Raw genomic sequence first — 19,996 nt, forward strand, 5'->3', positions numbered from 1 at the left:
TATGAGATAGGTTCAATAATTATTTGCATTTTATACATGAGAAAACTGAGGTGCAGAGAGTATAATAGCTCTCTATGTGACTCAGATCCCATATTGCAGAGGTGGGATCAGACTGATCGGGGCTGGCTTCATACCAGGTGCTCAGCTACCATTGACCTGGTATTTAACTCCGGGTAGTGACTTTCTATGGCAGAGTATGAAATTGACAGTAAGGTGGAAAAATTGGACAAAGTAGAATGTGAGAAGCGCGTTAGTTTTTAAGCAGAGTCAAGGCCTGCCTTGATTTGACCCATTCTAGAATGGTTCAGATTAATAGCTGTGACTGTATGAAAATATGCAAGATTTTTGTAAAGGTGTTTGAATTCCCCAATTGTGTCAATTAATTTTAATAAGCAAGGCATCAGTTCTGAGTTAACAAATTATTGTTTGCCACCCTGATGAAATGTACAAAGTCTGACTTCATTTATCGGGTCCTTCCTTTCTCACATAGAGAAACTGGCTAACATCTGAGAAGTGTCACATATACAAATGTTAATGCACACAAAAAAGTTAAAATTAAAAAAATAAAAAGCAGATTCTGGAGAAAGACAAAGAAGAAAAAAACAAATACTAATGAACGGATTCAGAACAATTCTGCACTTGGTGAGTCTTTCTGTTGATGTTCAAGTCCTTATTTGAATTTCAGTTAGTTAACACGCTGGGTTGTAGGAGTTTCCAGTGGACAATATAGTGATCCAACTCTTCCAGACAACACCCAGTGCATATTACAGCAAGTGTGCTTCTCAGGCCCCTCTCCCCTCTGGTAACCATCTTATAATTAGGAGTTTGTTTCTTAGTTTGCCTCTTTCTCTCATTTTTTCCCCTTTGCTTGTTTCTTAAATTCCATGTATGAGTGAAATCGTATGGTATTTGTCTTTCTCTGACCGACTTATTTCACTTAGCATTATACTCTCTAATTCCATCCACATTGTTACAAATGGAAAGATTTCACTCTTTTTAATGAGTAATATTCCATTGTGCGTGCACGTGTGTGTGTGTGCACATGCACAAGTCACACCTTCATCCAATCATAGGTTGATGGACACTTGGGTTGCTTCCATATCTTGGCTATTGTAAACAATGCTGCAATAAATATGGAGTGCACGTATCCTTCTGAGTTGATGTTCTTGTACCCTTTGGGTAAGTACCCAGTAGTGTGGTTGTTGGAGCATAATGTAATTCTATTTTTAACTTTTTGAGGAACCTCCATACTGTTTCCCAGAGTGGCTATGTCACTTTGCATTCCCACCAACAGAGCAAGAGGGTTCCTTTTTCTCTACATCCTTGCCAACACCTGTTTTTGTGTTGTTGGCTTTACCCTTCTGACAGGTGGCTTTCCACCAATTTTAATATATCACGGGAGATCTGTGAGGAGGCTTATGACCCCTTAATATCCCTTCCTGGAAATTAACAGGACTCTACATTTGTAACGTACCTGTAAGCTCCGCCCTGGAATTCCCAGTAAGGCTGTATAAGATACCTACTAGAAATGCAAATGGAGCTTCAAACTTTGGGTCAATTATATTAAAATTTCATAAAACTCAGTTTGACTATATTGGGAGCTAAGCTGAAATAGCACAGCCCATTGCCCTCAGATACTAAAAATCCATGTGATACATAAAGAAAATGTATTCTTAGCAGGAGTTTAGACATTATTAAAATTCTTGGCACCGTCATGGTATTTAAAATATCCCCAGAACAGGGGCACCTGGGTGGCCTGATCATTTAAGCATCCGACTCTTGATTTCAGCTCAAGTCCTGATCTCAGAGTCTTCATAGAGCCAGGTCGGGCTCCAAGCTCAAAGCAGAGACTGCTTGAGATTCTCTCTTTCCCTCTGCCCTTCTCCCTACATGTGCTCTCTCTTGTTCTCTCTCAAATAATCTTTTAAAAAATATATCCTCCAAACATAAGATTGCATAAGATTAAATAATTTAACACAGAAAAATATTTATTTACTCTCCTTAATGTCTTTCACTCTTTACAAAAGTTATTAATTTTTATATTATAGATAAGCACAGAGAACCACCTTTGTGTTATGTCTTTGAAGTTTTTCTTTGAGTTGTGCAAAACATGATCGTCTTTGCTACTGTTTTAAAATTTTCAATATTTAGCTCACCTAACAACTATCATAAAATTGTTCATTCTTAAATGATTCTTAAAATATGTTTAAATCAGAAAACTATAACTATCATCTCCATCCAACTAAATAAGCCATCCTTAAAGAAATCCTTTAAAAAATACTCTTGGAAGATTAATTCGGCACCTAACATCCTCAATTTGAAGCAGGCTCTAAAGACAAAGGCAATTACCCAACTCCACTCAAATTTATGTAAAATTACCTGTTATCTCTTAGACCTCAAAATTGGGAACATGTTCACTCTATTTGAATATCCTAAGAATTACAATTAGGGAAAATTAAGATTTCCCAAAGTGAAAATATAAGATGTTTTACACCTATTAAGTTCAGTGTCTGAAATAACAACAAGAAAAAAATCAAGAAATAAACTCAAATATTAAATATACGGCCTTGATACCCTATAAGACTTGAAAATAAATTTTACTGCCATAAAATAGGCAGCCTGCGACAAGCCACTGTTGGCTAACCTTCATCACTGGCTACCATCACTTAAGATGAATCCACCTCAGATCCTACCTTTTGCAGATTTTACTAAAGAATTTTAACCGAAGTGCAGGCACCGTAAGCTCCACAGAACTCACTTCACCATTACACTGGAATCAGACCTGATCTTCTTTTCTCATCAGTCACTGAATTCCCATCCTCAGAATTGCCCCCTATTTGGTAAGAGCTTTTTGCCTATTTGACATCAGGGGCCCCTGGGCGGGGGGCAAACACACACAGTCAATAACCTCCCTCCCCTCTTTAAAAAAGATTTTATTTATTTACTTGACAGAGAGATACAGCGAAAGAGGTACACAAACAGGGGATTGGGAGAGGGAGAAGCAGGCTTCCTACCAAGCAGGGAGCCTGACTCAGGACTCACTCCCAGGACCCTGGGATTATGACCTGAGCTATAGGCAGATGCCCAAGGACTGAGCCACCCAGGTGCCCAATAACCCTTTCTCTTGATGCCTGACCAATCCACAAGGCTCTGAATCAGAGGAGATAAGACCATGACATTCAGGATCCAGTGTTCAGAAGACAGGTGGATAGGCAGAGACCCGGGCACATGGGAGAGAGAGAAGAGAAACAAGAGAACATTCGGTTAGCCTTTCATTTGTCAGCGTTGCGCTAGGTGCTTGGTTTACATCCTTTCATTGACTCCTTCCCAGTATTTTTCAGAACATGGGGTGTCTGTCATTTTTCAGACTGAGAAACAGAGGCTCAGAGAAGCTATACAATTTCAACTTGTCTTCATCTTATCACTAAGGAGGAGTTAAGCCAAGTGTCAATCCTTGTCTAATTAACCCCACAGTCCTGGTTCTTCCCTTGCCTGTCAACCCTGCTGGAAAAATCCTGGCAGGCCCTAGAGGAAGAGAGAGGGAAGAGAAGGTGAGGAAGCAGTTCTTACTGAAGGCAGGCAAGCTCAGTGGGGAGGGCGCAGCTTGTCCGGGCATGGTCCGTTTTTGCCTAGGACAGCTCTACATGGAAACCCTGTGATTCTGAGAGTCTAGAAACTTGTTGAAAACTCTGTTGGAGGGGAGACAGCCATACTTTGTGTTTATGTAGCTGCATGTCAGACCAAGCGCTATAACACTCTATAGAAAAAATGGTGCAAGGGAAAAAATACATGCTCGTCCTGGACTCATGAAAGGAAGACTATCAAGAAGACAAGAGCTGTGATACTCACTGAAGGGAATGTTCAGGAAGCAACTGTGATTTAATTAGTTTGACTAGAAATATACACCCAAGAATGAGTGCATCCATGACAATGGCCTTTCCTGAACACCTAATAGCTTATTGCCAGCACAGGAAACAGGATCCCTAGGAGCCCGCACACCTCCTGCTGCAGGCAGTTGGGGTTAGGGGTACACAGCGATCCAGTGAGAACTGCAGCCTGGGGTCAGCCCTGAGCTCCACGCACCACAGATGACCTGTGAACCTATTAGGTGTATCCCTCCCTGTGTTATTATTTAAGGAGAAAAAAGAAAGTGGGTGACCAACAAAACAAAACAAAACAAAACAAAAACTTTTCTTACGCTTTTATTGAGAATCAAGAAGAAATGCCAATAACTGAGCCAGTAATACATGGGTGGGGAGGTCTATATGGTAGTAGTTAGAGAACTTGAAGATTTTCAAAAATTGTCAAACTCCTCCTGGGCAATTGCCAAAAAAGAAACCTAGAAAGCAATAAAGTCAAAAGGGATAGAGAGAAATGAATCAGCACAAAAACCAGCCATGAGTTTTCTTTGACATTGGAGTAAACAAAGGCTAATGCTATTTTAAGACAGGAAAGACTGGGCACATTATGAAACAGCCTTGGGTTACTGTAATATTTGAGTGCCTTCTGGGAAATGTATAAGGGGAGAAGGGCGAGAAAAATTGGTTGAAATCAGAATAAAGAATAATGAAAGAAACAGAGTCACCAAGGACTATTAAAATCACATTTCAAATACATTCTTTTTAATAAAATGCATTTTAAGCATACTCAAATTTAAGAAAAATGATCCCAGTGTGGCACGTACCTGCAAAGATATTCTAAACAGAGTTTGAATAGCATGCTGTCCCTCTCTGGTAGACCAGCAGTACAATTTTTTTTTTTTAACTTTAAAAAACTTTTATCCTAAAATAATTTGGGGTTGAATTAAGAGTTGCGAAATTAACTCAGAAAATTCCCATGATTACTTCAACCAGCTTCTCAACATCCTGCATAACCTCAGCAGAATTCCCAAAATTGAAAAATTAAGTTTGGTACAATACTCTTAACTGTCAATTTTATTTGGATTTCACCAGATTACCATTAGCATACATCTTCCGTTCCAGGGACCCAATCCAGGATGTCACAATGCATTTAGTTTCCTGTTTTCTTTGTCTTTTCCACTCTGTGAAAGTTCCCTAGTCTCTCCTGTCTTTCATGATTGTGATGTTTTGGAATAGCCAGAGCTACATTTAAAATGTACTTTCTGGGGCTAGATCTAATATGCAAATCTGAGTATCGGAACAGATAACTGATCAGGGTCATAAGAATAAGATAATCCCTGCTTTATTCCCTTCTAGGTAGTAACTTTGGGTGGTCACCATTATTCTTAAGATAATTGCTCAAAATATTTTGATATCCAATTTAACAATGCCTTGGGGGTTTGTGCCACATCCCTTCTGATTAAGCTCCATGATGGGAAACTGTTGCATGTCAAGGGTGGTTTCAATGTTCTTACATAGCCCAAGGTGTGCTTGAGGTGGGGTTGTTGAGCAATGCTGGTGGGGGGCCTAGTATAGTCCAAGTGTGTGGCAATGCAACATCAAGAATGAGGACACTGAACGTTATTGTTAAAGAGGTTTGTGGTCATTGATGATAAATTCCAGGGAGCTGGAGTTTTCTGGAAAATATTGGCTCCCCAAAAACAAACCCCATTTTACAACTCTACATCTTCCCGTAGCCTTATAATCTGACCTTTAACTGTCTCTCCTGCCTGGCAATGACCCACCAACCACCAGTGAGGGAGTGCTACGGCAGAGTGTCAAGCCTGGTTCCAGCTAGGAAGGCTTCACGGCTATCATCTATCCTGACTTCGGGACCCAAGGCCAACAAGAGTCAGGATTCCGCTGGCCGGGCTAATTCAAAAAACTTTTAAAACTGGAAGTCTCAAAAGAGTGAGAGAGGAGAAGGAGTAGATAGAGGCTTTGAAGTGTGGGAAGCTCATACCTCCACAGTATCCCCACAGCCAGGAGAGAGCAGTGCCCCTACAGGGTACCCTCCACTCCCAGCCTGGACTGAAACTCTTACCTACACACACCTGAGTTTTTGTCCCCCCACCTCCACCCCCACCCCGCCACAGCACCTTGTCCTTGTCTGTGTAACAGAATGGCCAGCTAAAGTCTCATGAGGTCTACAATGTCACTGACATGCTACATTTTGATAAATTCAATATTTTGCTCAAAAATAAATATTTTCCTGGTTCAAATGTTGTTATATAATTCCAGGTCTCTACCGTTTCATTTAGCTTCAATTAATAACTCCACATGTTTAGGTTTTCCTTACAGGCATGTCTGACCATAAACGATGAGTGGCAAAATTCCTTTGGTTCCGCAAAGCTGTACACAGCTGATTCTCAACCAGATTCGACCACACATTTTGTTTTTCTTTATTATCATCCCCGATAATGATGCGTGTGTGATTCTGTGTTGGGAGCAGGGCTGGAGAGTCATAGAGATGTGAGGATTACAAAAACCTAAACCCTCCTCCATACCAGCTCTTATGAAAAACCCTCAAATACCCACCACGACCCAAAATTATTTTCCTCTCCTTTTCCAACATTTCTTTGAGATCAAGTGTGAAACGATTTACGTATGACAGCTATGAAGGGCCCAGAACAATTCAGATGTAAAAATTCTGGTGCATTGGTTAAAAAAACAATGCTTTACAGTCATGTCTTCTAATATTGAAGAAAAAAACATTATGTGCAGAAATTTTACGGTGAGGACCATGAAAATACTTCTCAGGCTTGAGCACCTCATATTCTACATGATGTAATTGAGGAATAGAGAGTTTCTGTGACTTGGCAAAGTCGCATAGCTCATTATGAATAAGGTCAAGACTCATTCGTGAAACTTTCAGACCAGGGCCCTTTCCAAAACACTTGCAGTGCAGACTGTCCAGCAGGGGCACGTCCTTCCGTGGTGATGCCAAAGAGGAAGGCTGCTAGGAGGCAGGTAGAGTCTGGGGAATGTGAAAGGAGAAAAGAAATGGCAGGAGCAGAAACCACTCAATGCTGTGCAGATCTATAATTCATTTCCATGGAGCTTTGGTTCAAAATTATCAGCTTGTTAAGGTTCGACACTCTTCCTCCTTCCTGCACCTGTGGCCAAAACTGCTAACAGAGCGGATTTGACCACAGCAGAAAACAGATCGATTTTGTGTGGTTCCAGGAGAGCTGAAAAACATTTTAAAAAATCATATGCACTTCAAGGATGATGCTCCGGGCAAGCTTTACCACTATCAAATGCATTTCTCCTTCTCTAGTCGCCGCAGAGCAAGTAAAATTTATTCATCCCCATGTTGATCAAATTCATGCTTTGAAAGTCACATGGCATGGAAGTTAGACCTGTGAATTTTATCTTCAAACACAGAAAACCCAATGGCTAGGAGATGCTCGACCTAACAGAATTTTCCCATGTCTGAGATATTCAAGAGAAAATGTTCAGCCTGTGAATTTCCTTAACTAATCAATTGGCAAATATTTCTTCAGTATTCACTGGATGCTTAGCCCTTGCCAGACAGCCAAAGTATAGTGACTGGACACAACTCTGCAGTCAAAAAAAACCCTCCAATTCAAAAAATATATATATTTTAGGGGCACCAGGGCGGCTCAATCAGTTAAACGTCTGCCTTCAGCTTGGGTCATGATCCCAGCGTCCTGGGATTGAGCCCAGCATCAGGTTCCCTGCTCAGCAGGACCCTGCATCTCCCTCTCCTCCCTGCTTGTGCACTCTCTCGCTAACTCTGTCACTATGTCTGTCTCTCTTTCTCAAATATATAAATAACATCTTCATAAATAAATAAATAAATAAATAAATGAAAGTGTGTGTGTGTGTATTTTAAATACCTATTACGCATTAGGCATTAAGTGAGTGCTAAGGAGATCAAGAAGGATCACACCAGGTCCCTGAACTTGCAGATACACGGAAGGGAGGAGAACACTCATACAACTAAGTACAAGACTCTGTGACAATATGAACCAAGGGCCAGGTAAACACAGAGGGAACACTTCATTCTGCCTGGGAAGGAGAGTTGAAGAAGGGGAGACGATCTCACAGATGTCACATTGTTCCAAAGGTCACAATAAACAATGACGCAGAACCTTCCAGCATAAATGATAGGGGAAATGGGAGGGAGTATATGGGCACCAGATAAACAGTCCTCAACGTCCAACAGGTCTCATTCCAAAGCTTCTTTGGAAGCTGATTGGAACTCCAAATCATCTGCACATTGAAACTATGTTGCTCCTAATGTGCAGATCCTCAAACCAGCCTTTGACTAATAGAAATGCCTGATTCCTGAGGCTGGAACTAATCCTCAGACTTAGGATTTATTGAGTGTTTACCATGTGTCATGCACTGCACCAAGAATTTGGGTGGCAAAAGCACTGTCATCTAAGCCTTGCGAGTGCTTGGGGCTAGGTCATATTACTAACAACTCATTTTTCAGATGAAACTTTTCCAAAGAACAAAGGGGTTAAACAGCTTGATTAAGGTCATATAGCTGGTATGACAGGCCAAGATCTGTACCTAAATGACTTGACTTTAGAGCTGGGGTACTCAGTCAAAACAGGTTCCCCCTTGGATGTCAGAAACCATATAACAGGGGCACCTGGGTGGCTCCGTGGGTTAAGCCTCTGCTTTTGGCTCAGGTCATGGTCTTAGGGTCCTGGGATAGAGCCCTGCTTCAGGCTCTCTGCTCAGCGGGGAGCCTGCGTCCCCCGCCCCCCCCCACCCTGCCTGCCTCTCTGCCTAATTCCGAACTCTGTCAAATAAATAGATAAAATCTTAAAAAAAAAAAAAGTTCACCATCTTTAATTAAAAAGGAAGAAAGGAAGAAAGAAAGAAAGGAAGGAAGGAAGAAAAAACAGAGAATACAAATAAAAGAAGGAGGGGGGAAGGATTTTTGTGTTCTGTTTCTCTTGTACTTTAGGTATTGGAATACATCCTGGTAAGCCCCTAAATGCCCAGGGGTATTATGGCTCCTAAAAAAAAAAAAAAAAAAAAAATCCCTAGGATCTACACCATACCTACATACAATAAGCAACAATGATGTCTCCCCAGTCAGTTAACATTTCCACTCCAACCCAACTAGGTGAAGAAAAGAAAATAATCTATTTGAACTAACTTATATTATCACCATGTGAATGACAGACAGTGTCTAATCTTTCCACAAATATTTACACTTTAAATGAAGATACTTATTGGCCAAAAATAAAGTGAGGAAAGTAAAATGGAAGTGTGGTTGGCGGGTAGAGGTTCCTACATGCAGGAGACCTCGTCTGCTATTCTGAGTTAAGAGTAGTTAGGGCTTTTCTCAGCATCAATTACATCCCAGCCTTCACTCAGCCGAATCAGGCAAACCATTGCTGCCATTCCACCCGCAGTACAGAGCCTGGCCATCAGCCCAGAAAGTTTGTATTCTCATCCTGGTAGCAAGATTCTTTTTTTCTAGTTGATAGATGGCCCTGTAGGCCACTTCTTAACAAGTCCTTCATTCAGCGTTCTGAGTCTGTAAACTGGCTCAGGCCTGGGAGGTGATTGAGGGGCCCTGATTCTGGATTGGGGATTCAAGTCAGACTTTGGTTCATTTGACCTACAACTCATCCGTGTATACAGATCAAGTCAGAATTTAATACACTGCCTATATGTTTCTTCTAGGGACAACAAAAACAGCAAGACAAAGGTCAAGTTCTCTTCAAGTCAGAATATTCTGATTACTGCTTTGACTCCACTGACTATTATGGTAACCACACCCACCTTGGCTTGGGCAATTAAGTGGGCCATTTGGTGACAGGGACCCAAATATCCCCATTGTATTTAAGGATCCCAGTCAATGGTAGCAGTTTCTACTGTAATATTTGACCTACAGGGAAGAGCAACCACAGAACTCTTTGAGAATTTTGAGGGTCTTCTCACAAATTTATTTCTCAGTTGTGGAGAACCCATGTGTCCTCTGGACCAGGTGCATGAGAGGGTCTTACATGATAAATTCACTCTATTATTCCAATCCCCCTAAGCCTTTGAATCTCTTCCACTATAGTGTACCAAGACAAGTCTTGCATTACTTCATTTAGCGTAGGTCACCTTTTTGTCCCTGTTCCAGCCAACCAATCAACCACATCAACAGAGCCCTTTCTAACCCCTAGAGAAACAACACTGAATCCAGAATTTCTTCTTAGTGGTTCCATATGAATAAATTTGGCAAGATCTAACCTTATGTTTCTTCATTATATTATCCTATACCCTTAAGCTCCCATTCCTAGATATGTTCCTCAAACTTCTGTCTGTATAAATTGGAAAACTCAGTTCTTTTGGATTTTCATGAATCATACTTTGTACTTCACCTTGAAGAGCATGCTGGAAACTGACTCTAGTTACAGGTCTGGAAACAAAGTGGAGAGGGCAGACAAATCAGCATCTGATTTGCATAAAAACACTCAAAACAGATGAATAGAACTGAATTGAGAGCTCAGATATAAACCCAAACACACACAGTCAACTAATATTTGGTAAGGGAGCTCAGAATACTCAATGGAGAAAAGACAGTCTCTTTAATAAATGGTGTGAGAAAAACTGGATATTCACATGTAAAAGAATGAAACTGAACCCATATCTTATACCACTCACAGAAATTAAGTCAAAATGATTAAAGACTAAAAGACAAGACCCGAAGCCATGAAATTTCTGAAAGAAAACACAAGAACAAATCTACATGGCATGAGATTTGGTAATGAATTTTTGGATGTAGCACTTCAAGCATAAGGAACAAAACCAAATAAACAAGTGAGATTACATCAAACCAAAAATTTTTTGCACCGAGAAACAACAACAACTACAACAACAACAAAGTGAAATGACAACCTATTAACATCCAAAACATATAAGGAACTTTACAACTCAACAGCAAAAAATCAAATAACCCAATTAGCAAATGGGAAAATAACCTGGATAGACATTTTTCCAAAGAAGATACACAAAGGGCCAACAGGTACATGAAAAGCGCTCAACATCACTAATCATTAGGGAAATTCAATTTAAAACTATAGTGAGATAGTATCTCACACCCATTAGAATGGCCATCATTAAAAAGACAACATAACAAATGCTAGCAGGGATATGAAGAAAAGAGAACCCTTGTGCCTGTTGGTGGGATTGTAAAATGGTGTGGCCACCATGAAAAACAGCATGAAGGATACTCAAAAAAAGAATTAAAAATAGAAAAACTATATTATCCAGTAACTCAGCTTCTGGGAATATATGTAATGATAATGAAAACACTAACTCAGGAAGATATCTGCACCCTCATTTTTATAGCAGCTTTATTTACAGTAGCAAAGACATGGGAACAACCTAAGTGTCTATTGATGGATGAATGTATAAAGAAACATATATATATACACATACCTACACACACAATGGAGTATTATTCAGTCATGAAAAATGAGGAAATCCTATCATTTGCAACAATATAGATGGATCTCAAGGGCATTATGCTAAGTGAAATAAGTCAGAGAAATACACAACAAATACTGTAACATTTCACTTATATGTGGAATTTAAAATAAAATCAAATAAAATAAAGGCAGAGGATAGGAAACAGGGGAATTAGAGGAAGTTGGGCAAAGATACAGCCTTTCAATTGTAAGATGTAGAAGTATTAGAGATGTAATGGACAGCATGATGGCTACAACTAACACTGCTGTGTGACATACAGCAAAGGTGTTGAGAAGAAATTCTCATCATGAGAATTCTTCTCCTTCATTCTTTTCTTTTTTCTGCTCATTTTATGGTATCTATATGAGAAGATGGATGTTAGCTGAACCTACTGTGGTGATCACATATATTGCGATATATGAAAGTTAAGCCATCATGCTGTGTGCCCTTCATTTATACAGGGATGTTTGTCAGTTTTTTCTCATTAAAACTGGAAAATAAAAGTAAAATAAAAATAAAAGGAGAGAGCAAAGTCTTAGCAACACCTTCACCCCCAGATGACTAGTGAAATTGTAACAGAAAGCGGGAACTAACCACATAGATAGATAAAAAAGATCCATTCTTCTTTATAAAATGTATCTAAAATTTGGAATTCGCATACCAAAACATTTAAATATGTCCATCCATAATATCCTCATAGAAGGCAGAATCGTGCCTACAAGTTCAGCAAAGAAGATCATTCAAAAGTGAGAACTGGAAAACTTCACCATCCTGATACGATAAAATGAAGCAAACAAAAAAAGTATATTCTGCAGGAGACTTTAAATGTATTTTTTTTAAAGATTTTATTTATTTATTTGACAAAGAGAGATTACAAGTAGGCAGAGAGAGAGGGGGGAAGCAAGGCTCCCTGCTGAGCAGAGAGCCTGATGTGGGGCTCTGTCCCAGGACTCTGAAATCATGACCTGAGTTGAAGGCAGAGACTTAACCCACTGAGTCGCTCAGGCGCCCCTTGAAATGCATTTTTTTTAAAAGATTTTATTTGTTTATTTGACAGAGAGAGATCACAAGTAGACAGAGAGGCAGGCAGAGGGAGAGAGAGGGAAGCAGGCTCCCTTTTGAGCAGAGAGCCTGATGCGGGACTCAATCCCAGGACCCTGAGATCATGACCTGAGCCGAAGGCAGCAGCTTAACCCACTGAGCCACCCAGGCGCCCTAAAATGCATTTTTAAGGACTATTACATGTAGTTTTTCAAAAATCTACCAATAAACAGAAAATATACAAAAAAAATTCTTATCACTCTTAAATTTTAAAAATGATTTGGCTAAATAGGCCACGCCCATTAGATAATCATTGGGGAGGCCACAATTATGAAATTGTCAAAAATGTCTAATGTGCTCTTTCCAAAGATCCTATGTATCCTTCTTGATCCTGCCATGTCCTGATGGGTCTGAAAGGCCAAGTGGAGGATCTGGTGAATGCGATAAGCCTCATATACACTTATCTCTTACAGCCAAACATTTTGAAAATGTTTTCCAATACAGCTTTGTGTTTAGCCTCAATTCAATGATATACTTGTTTTATTGTGTATACCTGAATCCATGTGCTCAAAGCAACTGCTTAAATCTACAGCTCTTACAAAATTTAATTTTTTATATTATGTATGTTGTATAATCATATTCTTCTTAATCAATTGCTCTTAAATATCTAGATGTGCCTGTATTATTCTAAGTTCTCCTGAAATTTATGGGAAAATTTATAATATTATATATTGTTACTGTGCAACTTCTTATACAATTATAGTAGCATAGGAACTAAAAGGAAAATGCCGATGTAAAAGCAGATAAATAAGTAAAATAATATTCAATAAATACTGTGAAAATGGTGGTATAAAGTCAGAAAGTCAAAAGTAAGCACTGGCAGCACAGGTGGAGGGAGACCCTACTATTTAACCAGAAAATGCAATGTGCATATGTAGAATATCAAGCAAAACTGGTGTGAAAAATCCTGATAACTAAAAATTCTTCCACAACACACACACACGCACTTTCAATAGTGTAATTTGGTCATAGGAAGGTACAGAGTTGCTCTCATGTGAATCCCACCTACTCATATCAGTACCCTTATGACCCATGTCACTATCGGTTAGTCTTAATTTCTACCAAGACATTCTTCAAGCATCCCTGCTCTTCTGCTCACCTTATGACCCATGTCACTATCGGTTAGTCTTAATTTCTACCAAGACATTCCTCAAGCATCCCGGCTCTTCTGCTCATCTACATAAATGTAATAATAATACCTCCCACTTTGAACACTTGCAGAGTGTCAGGCACTACACAAGGTGTGCACAGCACTATTTCCCACCTGCTCAAGGAAGGAGACGTTAAAAACTCCCTTTTACAGAAAGAAAAGAGAAGTACAAACAACTCAATGATCACATAGTAAAGGGCAGAGCGAGGATGTGAACGGAGATGTCTGAAACTGCCAAGTCACAGCCCCTTTTCCCCGAAAGTGAGGTACAAAGCAGCCTGCTTATCACTGACTATGAGCAAGCATATTTTCCCTGCAAAGCAACACAGCCTATGCCAAACCCAGAGGCTGGACACACAGTTCCAGCTCTCACAACCCATGTAACAAAATGACCAAGTCCATCTATATGTATCAAATATATATTTTTTAATTTTATTATTTATTTATTTATTTGACAGACAGAGATCACAAATAGGCAGAGAGAGAAGGGGAAGCAGGCTCCCCGCTGAGCAGAGACCCTGATGTGGGGCTCAATCCCAGGACCCTGAGATCATGACCTGAGCCAAAGGCAGAGGCTTAATCCACTGAGCCACCCAGGTGCCCCTATAAAATATTTTATTTCAGAATTAAACTATCTATTTCTAATCCTTCCCACTATTACTTTTCTCCTTTCCAAAAATGATAAATAATATCTATCTACATAAGACTAAGAAGGTGTAACAGAAAAAAAAGAACTTTGAACACTGTTAATGCATCCTTCAACAGCTGAAACCTCCTTCCACTGAGAGCTACAGCAGGGGCAAGACAGAGGGGAGACCTCCAATGAGGCATCATCTATAATTCTTTGAGTGTATGTCAGTGTGATTTTGAAATAACACATGCCACATAGGGAGAAATGTATTATGCTATAGAGAAAAAAATTATATTTAGATAGCTACACCCATACATATTTCAAAAGTAACACCGTGGCTTTGCTCTAATTTTTATCCAGTATCTCTAAAGGGAATTTTAGAAATTATTCCAGGATTTGCATAATTACACAAGTGTGATTTTTTTTTTTTCTCAGAACACTAGTTGGTTGGCTGATTCTTTTTGTGTGCTTTATAGTCTCCTGTTCTGCTCGGTTCTCTCCTAAGCTCTGGCCACTTTATTTAAGGGAAGCCAAAGGTAATGATGCCACTGTAATTCTGTTCTTCCTGGACCAATCTGTCCTGTCTAAGCCAGCTCCCCTTCCCTGCCCTGAAAATGGTTAAGTTGCCTCTTTAGGCAAGATGTTAGGATATGCCAACCAGCACTGGAATGCATGGGTCAAGGGCATGTGAATTAAAATGGTCAATTCCAGTTTTGACCCAGAAATAGACTCAAATCATATACTTAAAGATGGGTGGGACAGTACAGTCATGTTAAAAGAAAAAAGAGTGTAAACATATTTTTAAAGCACTCAATAATGATCAGATAGTATTATAATTATTAGAGATTTCATAATATAGAAGATTTTTGTCTGGCTCCCCCTCACTATGTAGTATTTGTAAGAAAAAAGTCAGAATGGCTACTCAATAATCATAAATAATTCTGGAAATCTTTAAAGTGCTCAGTTTCTGCTGATGTGGGAAAATCTGTCTCTGGATATTTATTTAGGATGGTAAACAACCATTTTATATTAGATCGTATTTTTATTTTGTGTTTAACGCTCAAGAGCCACAGAACACCTGCATTAAAAAGACCTGTTTCACTTCTCACTTCTCTGTGAACTTCTTTCTACAGGAAAAAAGAAAAACCTTATGCATCTATTTAAACACAATGACAGTTAATCTGAACATCTATCATTAGGCAAAATGACTAGAGCAGATCTGTGCAGAAAAAAATTCAGCATCAATGTTAGAGAAATGTTTTGTCTTGTTTTTAAATACACAAGCTTCTGCAAAGGCCTGGCTTTGAAGGTTGCCTTGCCCAGATATAAAAATAGATGGCTAAAATGTAAAAATCGATGGTAATGGCAAACAAATCATTGCACTCTCCATGACCAGGATATTACAGAAACCTGAATATTTGTTTTAGTAGCACCGTGGGAGTAGGCAGACCTGAAAAACCCTCCAATAACCTTGAAAATAACCAGTTCTTGATGAAAATTGAATGCCCACAACAGGCGACACCAACCCAGTCCCTTTTTGTCCCTACAAGTACAAGGATCAGAAGGCGTCTGACAGTAGCTGGGGAGTGGGCTGTCTTTCCTAAGTAGCGGCCAACAAGTGAGGGGCTTCTTGGGATCAGCCCTCTGGTCTTCCCGGGAGCTCTCGCTCTAGCTCTCTTGCAGGCAGGGGACGAGGTCCGAGGTCCTTGTGCTTCACATTTCCTTAGGTCGGCTTTCCACAAGGGTGGGGGATGCAACAGGCTCCAGTCCGAGCTGGGGGCTTCCACCGCACCCCCACCCACCCACCCACCGACCCACATACAGGTTAGCCTTCCTTTTATTAGCCTGGAGGATGCCTGGGAATCCAGAAGCCTAAGCAAGAAAGGAAAGGCGGCCCAGGACTCTGGAGCAAGTCGAGGGGCGAGCGAGAGCTAGCATCTGAGTCTCTGAAACCAGCTCTCCTTCCAGGAAGGTCCGGTCCCGCGAACTAGCCACCGCGCGGGGTCTCACCGAGCGCCAAGGAACAAGTCAGAGGGTGGGAGCCAGAGGCCCAGGGCCGTGCGGGTACCCCGTCCTCGGGCAGCGTTCCAGGCTCCGCCCTGCACCCCTGGCAACCTTCGCCCAGCTCTGGAGTCTCCCGCGGGCGCCTCGGGCTTCTGCGCGCAGGACCTGGGAGTGCGGTGCGCCCCTGCCCCTCTGGAGGGCAGAGCTCAGAGCAGTCCCACTGATGGAATTTGCGGTGTAGACTACCAGGGATTAGACGGAATGACACAACCCGGGCCCCCGCAACCCCAGGGGCATCCCGGGCTGCCAGGGCCGATGCTCAGGGCGACGTGGGTGGCCAACAGCCGGTAATCCCTGCTGTCACAACACTCAGCTCAGACTGGATCGAGCTGGCAGCAGGTAACCACCTGCCCAACCCTTCCAACAATCTTGGCGAGCTGCTACCCAGAGAGGAGGCTAGGAGGAGAAAGAGGCTAGGGTGGAGGAAGGAGTGGGATGAGGGGACACCGCGGAGAGAGGAAGAGAGTGCCTTCTGATCCTCGTGCCACTCCCCAGGCCTCCTGCTCCATCCGCACGGACAACCGCAGATTGGCCCTCGGACTGAAAGCCCCTTGTAGACTCCTGCACTGGCTTCCACTGGGCAAACAGTAAACTGCCAGGCACGGCGCCAGGCGCTTCAGATACTCAAGACGATTCCCCAGACCGTATGTATGGAAGGCACCAGCACAATCCCGGCGCAGTTTTCCCCATGTCGCTCTCCTAAAGCCTTTTCCGTTTTGAAACTTAAGCAAACTGGTAGAGAGAGACGTCCACGTAAACCTCGAGCACGCTGCGCTCCTCACCTCCGGGCGTGGTTGTTAAGGATAAAGATGCTTGCAAAATGGTCCTGCCTCGAAACTCAAACGGCAAAGAAAGACCAGCACATGCGCCCCGGACCCCTCCGGTTGCCCGAGGCCGCTGTGCCTTCTCCAGGGACTATTTTCACCCTGAAAGCCTTCTCTGGCTTTCCGCGGAGGATTTCTGACAACTTAATACTCCACTACAAAATCCTTCCAAGTAGCTGGGATTAGAGCCTCCCTGTCGATTACTTGCACAAATAAAACACCTGGCACAGGTATGATCTTGAATCCTGAACCTCTAGCAAACTGCAGAAAGGTGGCTTTTTTCTGCGAAGGTCACGCTTTTTTGTAAAGGCAGCTGCTGCTTGGTAAAAGGTGTTCCGTTTTCTAGCTCTGGTGGGGTAAGCGATAAGTAAGGCGCTGTCAGTTTTTCCTAGAAGTGGGATTCAGGATAACAGGCACCTTCTATTACAAGAGCATCTCAGAAACTCTCACTCTAGGCAGGATGCCAGTCTTTAGACCAGACACCCAGTTGTTTTTAACGACCCGCCGGCCCTGCAGAAATAGTGAGATCGACTAAGAGTCGAAGACCCTTCCCTTAACCCTCAGCGGTCCCAGGAGTCCCAGTTCGGCTCCCTAGCCCTTTAAAAATCTGTAAGGGCGGGCGCCTAGACGGCGGAGCTGCGTCTTGGTCCTCTATGGCCCCAGCATCCAGCGCTTTTGTTGTACCGGCTTTTGCGGAATAAAACAAAGTGAGCAACGCGAGGGTACTGTTTCCCTGCACCTTCTAACTTTTTCTCTTTTTAGAACGGCCAGAGTACTTCCCTTCCTCCCTCACAATTTCTGGGATACGGGGTGGGGGCGAAATGGCTTCGGTACCTTTTGGGTACGCCAGGTGCTTTGCGTCTGCGGACGCGGGCGCAAGGGGACTCTGGTTCGATGCTGCGCTGTACCTGGGAAGGCAGTGTACGACCGCCTTCCAGGCAGATTGGCATCCCTCGTGCGCAAGTCAATACTCTACGAAAGAAATTCCACGTGTAACTAAATTCAACACAGAGTCTTGAGCACATGCCAGACCTGGCAGTCAGAACCCTGGACCGTTCTGTGAGACCCCAGTCGTGCGCCCCGGCGCGGGAAGTGAAGGAGCCCAGCTGTGGCACTGGGCGACAGCACACGTCAGACTCCGCTGGTACAGGAACAGAGGCGCGGCCTTCCCCAACCGCGTTCCAGAACGCTATAATCCTTAACTTAGGTTTGCTCGGTAGCCTGGGCCCCTCCCCAGGTGCCCCCTCTAGCCTCCCCAAATAACCACGGCTAGCGGACCGCACTCACCTACTGCCAGGCAGATGGGGAGCAGCAGCCTGAAGATGAGCCCGCACACCACTTCCGAGGCCATCGCGTCGGTCCGCCGAGTCCAAGCACAGGGAAGAATTTAGAGGTCCCTAAGACTGGGGCGTCAGGTCCATGTCCACCTAGGGCCTCGGGCGGCGGGCGGCTCGCAGCCGACCCAGCATCGCCTCGCAGAGGGCCGCCGCGCTGGCCGCCCCGAGGGCGCGCTCTCCGGGGTGTGGGCCGCCCCTCAATCGGCTCTCTCTCGCCCCTTGCAGGTCTCTCAGCCGCCCTTGGCCGGTCTCTCCTCGACGCGTCGCCGGGCGCTCGGCCTCCCCTAACCAGGCTTTAGGTAGCCCCCTCGCCAAGCGCCCGACCCCCCCACGACCGGCCCATGAAGTGTGGAATCCCCAGTCCGGCGGCGGCGGCCTCTTCAGCAGGGAGCCGGAGCCAGAACCCTGCACCGAGCACTTCGGAGGGTCCCGGGGGGGGGGGGGGGCGCAGCGAGGAAAGGGGCCAGGAAGGGCGAGTTGTCCTTTAGCCTGGCTCCTGGAGACGCGTCGCTCAGGGACGGGAGCGCAGTTTTCTTCGCGGAATCCCCACCGGAACCAACGTGCCTCTGCTGCCGGCCGCCGGCCCCCTGCTCACGCAGGCTGCGGCGCACCGCCTTCGGCCTGGACTCTCGGAGCTGCCCGAGGTCCCGGACCGCCCCGTGGCAGATCGTTGAGCGGCGGTGCAGCTCAGCCTCTGCGCCCCCCAGATTCGTGCGGGACAGACCCGGGTGGGAGCAGCAAGGCGCGCAGAACCATCCCGGACTGCACGGGGCTCGAGCTATCGGTCCGGGGGTGGCGCTGCGAGTCCCTCCTTTACTAGGAGGAATCGTGCGAGCGTGGGCAGAAATCGAGACGAAAGCACAAAGCCAGTGGGTCCGGCTCCAATTCCCTCCTCCACGGCCTCAATTTAAAAAAAATAAAATGAAAACCAAACGCCGTCCGGATGCCAGCGCGCCCCCCGCCCGCGGCCGTGCAGCCTCGCCCAGGCGGCGCAGCCCTGACTTCCCCGCGGGCGCGCACTTCTCTGCCTTCAATGAAACTTTCGAAGCCTCACTCCGGGGACGGGCGTGCCCACGGACCAATGGGACCGCGGCTCCGGAGCCGGCGCGCGGAGAGCCCGCCCCTGCGCTGAAGCTCTCGAGGCGGGCGCGGAGCACCGAGGCGGCGAGCGCGCCCCCACCCGTGGCGCCGGCGCGCAGGGAGAAGCGCGGCCTCTCCTGCCGCGTGGACTTTTAAGCGTCTGCTTGCCCCTGCTCGGCGCCTTTCCACGGCTGCTGGCTCCACCAGACCTTCAGCCCTGCTCCGTCCGGTCATTCTGCGGGAAACAGAAGCCCCAAGTCCTGGCATCCCGTCCACAGGGAGTGCCCCTGAGCTTACACAAACCCAGAGAATCGTTGGGTGCGCCAGGAAAACTGCACAGGTGTGGCACAAGAGTAGTCGGGGGCTTGAACAACTCTGTGGAACTGTCACTTGTGCCAAGTTCACGCGTACCCACTTGCATCGATTAAGAAAAATAGAGCCCGGAATCAATCCAGACC

At 44.1% G+C, this 19,996-nt stretch overlaps 1 protein-coding gene across 8 annotated transcripts in view; it reads right to left on the reverse strand.

The window, feature by feature from the left end:
- The window catches only part of PIEZO2 (piezo type mechanosensitive ion channel component 2), a 451,232-nt gene extending 431,764 nt beyond the window's left edge, over positions 1-19,468 (reverse strand). For all 8 annotated transcript variants that reach the window (XM_082697369.1, XM_082697373.1, XM_082697368.1 and 5 more), the window contains exon 1: positions 18,409-19,468. In XM_082697369.1, the coding sequence (XP_082553495.1) occupies positions 18,409-18,472 (64 nt within the window). In that variant the 5' untranslated portion in view covers positions 18,473-19,468. The remainder of the gene's footprint in view (positions 1-18,408) is intronic.
- Between the last annotated feature and the right edge of the window lie 528 nt (positions 19,469-19,996).

This window comes from Mustela nivalis (genome assembly GCF_964662115.1).
Source record: "Mustela nivalis genome assembly, chromosome: 14".
NCBI classification, from domain to species: domain Eukaryota; kingdom Metazoa; phylum Chordata; class Mammalia; order Carnivora; family Mustelidae; genus Mustela; species Mustela nivalis.